This window comes from Nicotiana tomentosiformis, chromosome 3, assembly GCF_000390325.3.
Source record: "Nicotiana tomentosiformis chromosome 3, ASM39032v3, whole genome shotgun sequence".
Lineage (NCBI taxonomy): Eukaryota > Viridiplantae > Streptophyta > Magnoliopsida > Solanales > Solanaceae > Nicotiana > Nicotiana tomentosiformis.
Genome location: NC_090814.1, coordinates 102,630,634 through 102,638,340, shown reverse-complemented (window position 1 = coordinate 102,638,340; position 7,707 = coordinate 102,630,634). Strand labels below are relative to the sequence as shown.

At 38.5% G+C, this 7,707-nt stretch overlaps 1 protein-coding gene across 1 annotated transcript; it reads right to left on the bottom strand.

The window, feature by feature from the left end:
* Positions 1-3,431: 3,431 nt before the first annotated feature.
* On the bottom strand, positions 3,432-7,707 carry LOC104085048 (homeobox-leucine zipper protein HDG11-like). Its single transcript, XM_009589003.4, has 10 exons — positions 6,966-7,707; positions 6,722-6,839; positions 6,450-6,632; positions 5,831-6,298; positions 5,627-5,728; positions 5,336-5,548; positions 5,057-5,237; positions 4,682-4,950; positions 4,365-4,454; positions 3,432-4,251 (listed from the first exon to the last, which is right to left on the bottom strand). The coding sequence occupies exons 1-10, from the start codon at positions 7,097-7,099 to the stop codon at positions 3,856-3,858; spliced, it is 2,154 nt and encodes a 717-aa protein (XP_009587298.1). The 5' UTR covers positions 7,100-7,707; the 3' UTR covers positions 3,432-3,855.

Here is a 7,707-nt window from a genome sequence, read left to right as displayed (position 1 = left end):
ATTATGGCATAAGAATTATGTGAGCAGACTAGAAGTATACATGTAATAACTTCTGCAGATGCCTCTGCACTCTGACGATCAAGTGTAGCAAACAAACGGGGTTGTCCCCCTCCCTGAGTAACTCGTTCTGCACCTCTGCCTGCCCCATGACCGGTCTGATTATAAGAACTATGATCCTGAGGTGGTGCAACTGCAGTAGCTGAGGATTTAGAAGGATGAGTTGATCCCCCACTGAAATTACATCGCAACTTTGGGAAGTTTGCCTTTATATGACCAATGTTTCCACAATGATAGCAATCATGAAACCCGAGCTTGTACTGACCTGAATGTTGTTGCTTACATGTTCCACAGAGACCTTGTTGTTGTGAATGTTGCTCAACATGACTCTGGCTATGTGAGGATGATGTCCTAAAATTCTTATTCTAGCGAGACTGGTTTCCATAACTCTAAGTACGTCTGAAGGAAGACCCACCACCTAACTGATGACTGGACTGAGCTAGTGCTAATGACTCCTTATTGGAGGAACCACTTCCACTTCCACTGGATGTACCATTAAACCTGCCCGTTGTCCGGGCTTTCTTGTTATGGCTTTTTTTTTCCTCTCCTTTGTTGTCTGTCTTTTTCTAAGTGCTTGGTGAATCGCACAATAGAGGAGAAAGTTGTCATTCCTACCACTGCAACTGATGTCGTATCCTTAATGTGGTAAGCCAAACCGCCAACAAACCTGCGAATCTTTGCTTTTTCTGTCTTAACCATGTGAGGAGCATGCTTAGCCAACCTTATGAATTTCATGTAGTACTCTTGCACATTTTTATTCCCTTGTTTGAGCTGTTCGAACTCTGTAGCCTTAGCTTCCCTATCCTCTTCCGAGATAAAGTTAGCCATGGAGGCCTCTTCAAATTCTTCCCAAGTAGGCGGACCATCATCTTCATCTCTTTCCTTTTCCCACATCTCAAACTAAGCGCCAGCCACATCTCTAAGTTGGTAGGCAGCCAGCTCCACAACTTCATCATCAAATGCCTTCATCGCTCGGAGGGATTTCTTGACACCCTCCAGCCACAACATTGGATCTTCATCAGCTATAGAATCATGGAACAATGGAGGACTCAACTTTAAAAATTCATTCACTCTTGAGGACTCGGAATTGTTCTGTCTATTTGATTGAGGTGGAATCTCATCTCTTTCTCTCGTTTTGGTTGGCCATGAAGACTTTAAACATCTCCATAGCACTGTTGACAACATTAAACATCTGGCCCACCTCTGGAGATATAGTTGTCTGAGCCGGAGCTGCTATTGGGGGCGGCACTGGATCTTGAGGTTCTGGATCATCATGCTCCACCCCTTCTTCATGTTCAACTCGGGGTACTTGAACCCCCTTTGTGGATTTACCCTTCATTTTATGAGTTGAAGCCTTCTTAGTTCTACCTTGAGCCATAATAGAAGCAATAGTTTCTTGAGCAGCATCCTGAGTGTCGGTGTCAAAGTTGCGAGTACGAGCCATTTTTGTGAGTTTTGGAGAAACGAATACATTAAATAATTTCATAGAGGTAGGCTCTACTGTACGATCTAAAGTAAGTTTAAAATGAGACTTTTCCTAAATGCTTGTAGCCTCCTATTTATAAGTATGGCGCGCTTCATACCCATAAATAAAACTCTACTAACACGGCTTCATAGACCCCTAGGACTCCATAAACCTGACGCTCTGATACCATCTGTAACAGCCCAGCTCGCTAGTAATATTGTCCGCTCTATGTCTGGGCCCTCACGGGTTTAAAACGTGTCACTAGGGTATAAGACTTGTTAACTTATATACTCAGCATCTCTCTTGTGTTTTGCCGATGTGGGACTCTGTCTAAAGTCTGGGATGTTACACACGATGCCTCGCACCTGCGAAAATATTCCCCGCTTCTGTGACATCGCAGGTGCGAGCCCCCTTCCGCTCTTGCGCCTTCTCCCGCTTTTGTGCCCAACGCTTCGCTTCTGCGCTTGCGCAGATGCGGCCAAAACTCCGCACCTGCGGTCCTTCCCCTTCTGCATATTCAGAAGATAATATATCATCTATGCATATTCAGAAGATATTTAATACAATTACTATGAGAAATTATTTTTATCATTTAAACAAATATTGTATTTTATTTCAACGCCAATGTATATAATTTTAATTGACAGACATTATACACACGTGCAACGCACATATATATATATATATATATATATATATATATATATATATATATATATGCGCGCGAAAAGAAAAAAAAACTAGAAGAAGAGGAAGAAGAAACAAAAAAGTAGAGAAGAAACCACTTCAACCATAAGTTTATTGTGAATTTGTGATTCAACCATAAGAAAAAAATTTTATATTTCTAAAGCATATAGAAGAGTGCTAGTGTCCTATTATGATACTATATATTTACAATATAAACTATTTTCATATGTGGATATGCACACGTGTAATTCGAATTGTAGTCTCCTGGTCACCTACATGCCCAATTTTATTTTAGCACATATCTGAAGATGGTGGAGTGGAGTTATCCATCCGAAAAGGTGAATGCAAATCTCCATATTTTGTTCCTTTTTGGACAAAGATTAGTTAGGAATTAGTTGGGATATCGTATTCTCCTAATCGTTCCCAATCGTGGACACTTTTTATCAGGAAAATTTAATTTGACAAAATTGAAGTGTCACTTCTGACGATACCCCACAAGATGTAGGCACAAGCAGCATTCAATTGTGTAATGGTAAGTTCATCTTAAAATTGAGAATAACGATGCCCGTCCAGAAGCAAATTCAGGATTTTAAGTTTATGAGTTCTGAATTTTAGAACAACGATTTCAAGTACTAATGACTGGGTTCTAAATTTAATATTAGTACATATTTAATGAATTTCTTAACACAAAATATATTGTTTGAGCAAAAGTTATTGAATTCGGCCGAACATATAGTATGGCTTCTGCCTGCGCCCCTGGCCCCCGACTCCCTTGGGCCTAAAAAGGGACTACATTGTTCACATGCATTTTATTTTCTATCAAGAAGTTTAATATGTTTTTGGTTTTTTACTTGGTATCCCGTATCTATATCAAGGTCCGACTAATCTGAATTCACGCAAGACCGATTGTGTCCACATCAAGAAGTTTGATCAGTATGATGAGGTTAGATTTTTTATGCTGTTCTCTATACAGCATAGTACAGTTTCTAACCACAAAGTAGAACAGTTGAGAATTGAGGCCCTCTTAATAAACAAGTTTTCTTATTATGTCATTGTTTTGGCCCCACCCTTCAGGACTTTCAACTCATGGCCAAGATGGTCTTTATTCTCCCACTTTGGACCACAATCTCAAATACAATGTACATGTAGAAAAAAAGAATAGAAATGTAAACAAGAATATTGATAGACTAAGAAATTAAATTCTGTTTTGCAGGAAAAAAAATCAAACATACTTCCATTAGATTGATGAAAGAAAAGTTCAAGTACAGAAGTCAATACCCGAACCATACAATTTTTCTCGCCTTAGCAAACCACAATGATAGACACTTCTTACCAAGAATTTTCTTGTATGGTGCGTTCTTGACTTCCTCTTTTAAGCAAAATGAAGATACCAAAAGAAAAGAAAAACCCCACAAATTCAAAAGGGAAAAAAATGCTAACCAACCCCCCCCCCCCCCCCCCAAAAAAAAAAAAAAAGACTATGAGTTGTGAAATGTAATAATGCTGTGACAGGATCAGTAACAGTGGCAGAGGGGAGCTTGGGGTCAGATCCCCAGGACTATTGATAAAGAAGCATTGAAAATTCCCAACTACCTCTAAGCAGAAACAGAGGTAATTTAAGTCGCTGAACTGATTTCAAAATGGGATCAAGAAGTGGAGCAATTCAAGGCAGCTTTAATTTGGTGAACAGTGCTGCCTATAAGGTTATTCACAGTGTTTACTGATTCAGGGCTCATTTTAGCTGATGGCAAGCTGCTTACTAGAATTTGGAACACTACTGTTATAAGTGAACCCCCTGACCTGCCTCCTATAGTACTTGCATTTGAGCTGCTGCTGCATGATGCTGCATCTTGGTCTAGTTGATGGCCATCTGGCGATATCGTGAACCCCGATGGTAGCAACGGGATATACGTGGGGTCCTCACCGCTCATCGCTATGTTGATAGCCGGTACATCCACTGGGCTATACACTACTAGTGCCCCTGATGAGTCTATGCAACTTTCTTGAAGTATTAACATGTTGTTCTGGCTAGTGTTATAGGCCTGCAAAAAATGTAACATTCTCCTCATTATCAAATTGTGTCATTTTCAACATAAAATAAAGAAAAAAGGCATTCACTTTAAGAAAAATATTTAGTATGGTTTCATCAATTTACCCGCAGCACAGAAATGCAGTTCCCTGGATGAGAGCCATTCGCAATATGAGCTACTTCTTGCACTGGATTTTGGTTGGAAAGAACATCCCACTGTGATCAAGAATGCATTTTAAATTAAAATAGAAGACATGTAAAGTTATCACACTAAGTAATCTCAATTTACATCTGGTTAAGGTTATATTAAACCACAAGAGAAAGTCAAACGAAATTTATCTACATTCCCTCATGCGCAAAGTCAAATGATCTACATTGTACTTAAACTATCTAAATAGCAGTATACCATTCCAAATCTAGAAGCATAGTCAATTTGCACAGACCTGGGGTCGATTCCGTTCATCCCTGAAGAAATTGAAGACATTTTGTGGAGGAACTGGCAGCCAAATGGTGGTGGCTGCACTAATGATTACACCATTAGGCTGGCCAGGGTCGGTGCTCTTTTGAAGGGTAGCTCTGACTTCAAACTCATTCAATCCAGAAATTGTGTTCCATTGATGTCCATTAGATGGATTTATGCTGGCACAGAAATTGCTCACCATTCTTTTTGCCAGTTTCATCATGCTCCTCTTCCCTTCGGGCGATGGAATTACTGCTACCATAACGTGACATATTAATCGAGCATCTCAATTTTTCTTATTGCTAGTAGTTGGACGAATACGAACTATTAAAAACCCCGAATTTCAAATTTAAGTTACCTCCACCAAGGTCATGAGTAGGATTGCTATTAACCATGAGACAAGCATATTTTTCACAAACTCTTTGAAGAGTGCCAACCCATCTCTCTGCTCCAAATGCCAATCCACTGTGTATAAGATCTCTACATAGCCTATGAATTATACCTTTCTCTTCCACTTCTACATGTTCCACCCAAGTAACCTATTTTGCAAGAAAAAAAGGTCAGAAATTTCATGTATTAAATTGCAAATGTAGAGCTTAATCACAATAATTATGATTAGTAGAGCAATTTGGATTACCTTGGAATAACCATTGGGCATATCTTGAATCAAGCACCCTGATGGAAGCCTATGAACCTTGCAAGAAGTGGAAGAATAAAGATTTTCTTGAGTTATATCATAAGAAACATCGACTATTGCCCACGAGCTTTGCTCAATCTGCTGGCAAAACCTCAGGAAATACAATTGTCGCGTTGGAACCAATGGTGAAAGCACCTGCAATTCTTCATACATCTGCATGTAGCGCGCATCAGGCAAAACCTTAGGAAAAAAGACTAATCCCTCTTTATTAAGTCAGTTATTTTTCTTTACCAATTGCAATGTACTAGTTCGGCTTCCCATCACACCAGATGATATTACTTCAAGCGTTCTTGCCTTTGAAACAATTGTAGGAAAGAATTCCTGCCATTTATTCTACCAAATAGAAAAAGAAAAAGAAAGACCAGTAATGTTAAACCATAATCTTAAAGTTAACTCTTTCCATATGCAACAAAAACTGAAAATTGTGCTACTAACCGCGTCCATAAACATGTCAACTAATGCTAATCCATTCATAATAACAACACCTGAATCCCTGGAAGCCTCAATCCGAACATTGTGATTTTTCAAATGACTATTAGCCCTTGGAAAAATTCGATCATAGTTCTGGAAATTAAGTACATCTTTTCCATCGATAGCGGACTTCATCCACAAAGGTTCATTGGTTTGCACCAATCTAATGAGTTCCTCCATTGCATTCCCAGCAATATCAGCCATAAGGGACTTATCCATGTCCGATAAATTCAATGAACAGAAGGCCAAACTGGGAATAGTCAACGAACTTCCAGGGAGAAGATCGAGATCAAGATCAAGGGAATTAGGGCCATGGCCAACAAAACTAGACATAGACAAATCTAGTGAAGATAGATGAATAGGTTGCACTGGTGGGAGTTGTGAAATAGGCCTCCCTATATATTTAGCAGCAATACTGGATACTTTATCAAGCTGCATGTCCCCCAAAAAACAAAAAAACAAAAAAAAGAAATATTAATGTGAATGAATACATCAAATAATAGGGATATATATATAGAACAGAGAAATTGAAAGCGAAGGTATAAATTAAAGAAGATTAAATGAGGGGGAAAATTAAATGGACCTCTTCTTTTAATTGCATGTTTTCTATTCTCAACTTTTGCTCATCGAAATATGAATCTTCAGTAACAGGAGGACATGATGGGCAAATCACATTCTTGAGGGCTTCTCTGATTGCTATATTTTCACATCGAATTTTATCATTTTCTGCTCTAAGTGCACAATTGTCTGCTCTCTCATGTTGAGCCTATAAATCCAATGAGAAATTTTGAAGCAACTAATAAACAATAGAACAGTTAAAAAAGTAAACTTAAAAAGAGAAAAGATGAAACAAACCTTCATTTGAGTCCTCCTATTTTGGAACCAAAACTTAATCTGACGAGGAGCTAAGCCTAAATCTCTGCTTAACTGCAATCGTGTCTTCTCGTCTGGATGAGGACATTCTTTGAAAATACTACCAACATCAAAAATCAAATTAGTACTACCTTAACAAAAAAAAAAAAAAAAATAAGAAGTAGCTGTGTAGAAATGCAAATGCATGGCTAGTGTTGTGGCTATATATGAAATTGCAGTTTCTTACGCTTCAAGCCTTTGAATTTGATTAGCAGTGTGACGATGATAACGTTTCTTCCTCCGCTCGGCGGCGTCGCGGGGATCATCGCCGCCGCTGCTGGTGCCACCACCACCACCACCACCTCCGCTGCCGTACTCCATATTGATATTTTATTGACCCTCAACAACTGAATAAACTTTGGAATAGTACAAGTACTTAGTTTCAAGAAAGAGGAACTGATGAAATTCAGCTATTCCCATCACATGAAGAGTAAGACACAAACAAGAATTACTGATCAGACCTTTACTACAACTACCAATATTAAATACTACTGAATGGAGAAATTACCATAGTAAAGACAACCAAAAAAGAATTTAATAGCACTAGTACTATCACTAGTAACGAGGAGGGAAAAAATGATAAATGAGAAATCATTAAATCAAGAATAATGATGATATATTATAGAGAATGGAACTGGAAAAGGGAATAAGCAAAAATGAAGGTGGTATTAGCATAGTTCAAGCAAAGACCAGCCATATGTAAGGAGTGGATATTTAGTAACAGATGTAATATCAGAAATATATCTATATGAAGATAGAGAGAGCATGAATTTAGACAGATAATTTGGTGGAGAAAAAAACTGCTAGAGATAAGAAAGAGAAAATTTTGGGAGGGGGCATTAATTAAGAGAAGATTGGTGATGGTTATAAGGAAGAAGATTGAATCCTCTCCATAAGAAGGAAGACAACTCAAAGGCATATGATATAAT

Bases quoted from the DNA above. Each gene is read 5' to 3' on its own strand.
- LOC104085048 (XM_009589003.4), bottom strand. From the start codon at position 7,099: ATGGAGTACGGCAGCGGAGGTGGTGGTGGTGGTGGTGGCACCAGCAGC. The intron at 6,633-6,721 runs GTTTGTTTCATC...TTGGATTTATAG, and splicing joins ATAGGAGGACTCAAATGAAG to GCTCAACATGAGAGAGCAGA. The intron at 4,951-5,056 runs GTAACTTAAATT...TTATGGTAGCAG, and splicing joins TACTCATGACCTTGGTGGAG to TAATTCCATCGCCCGAAGGG.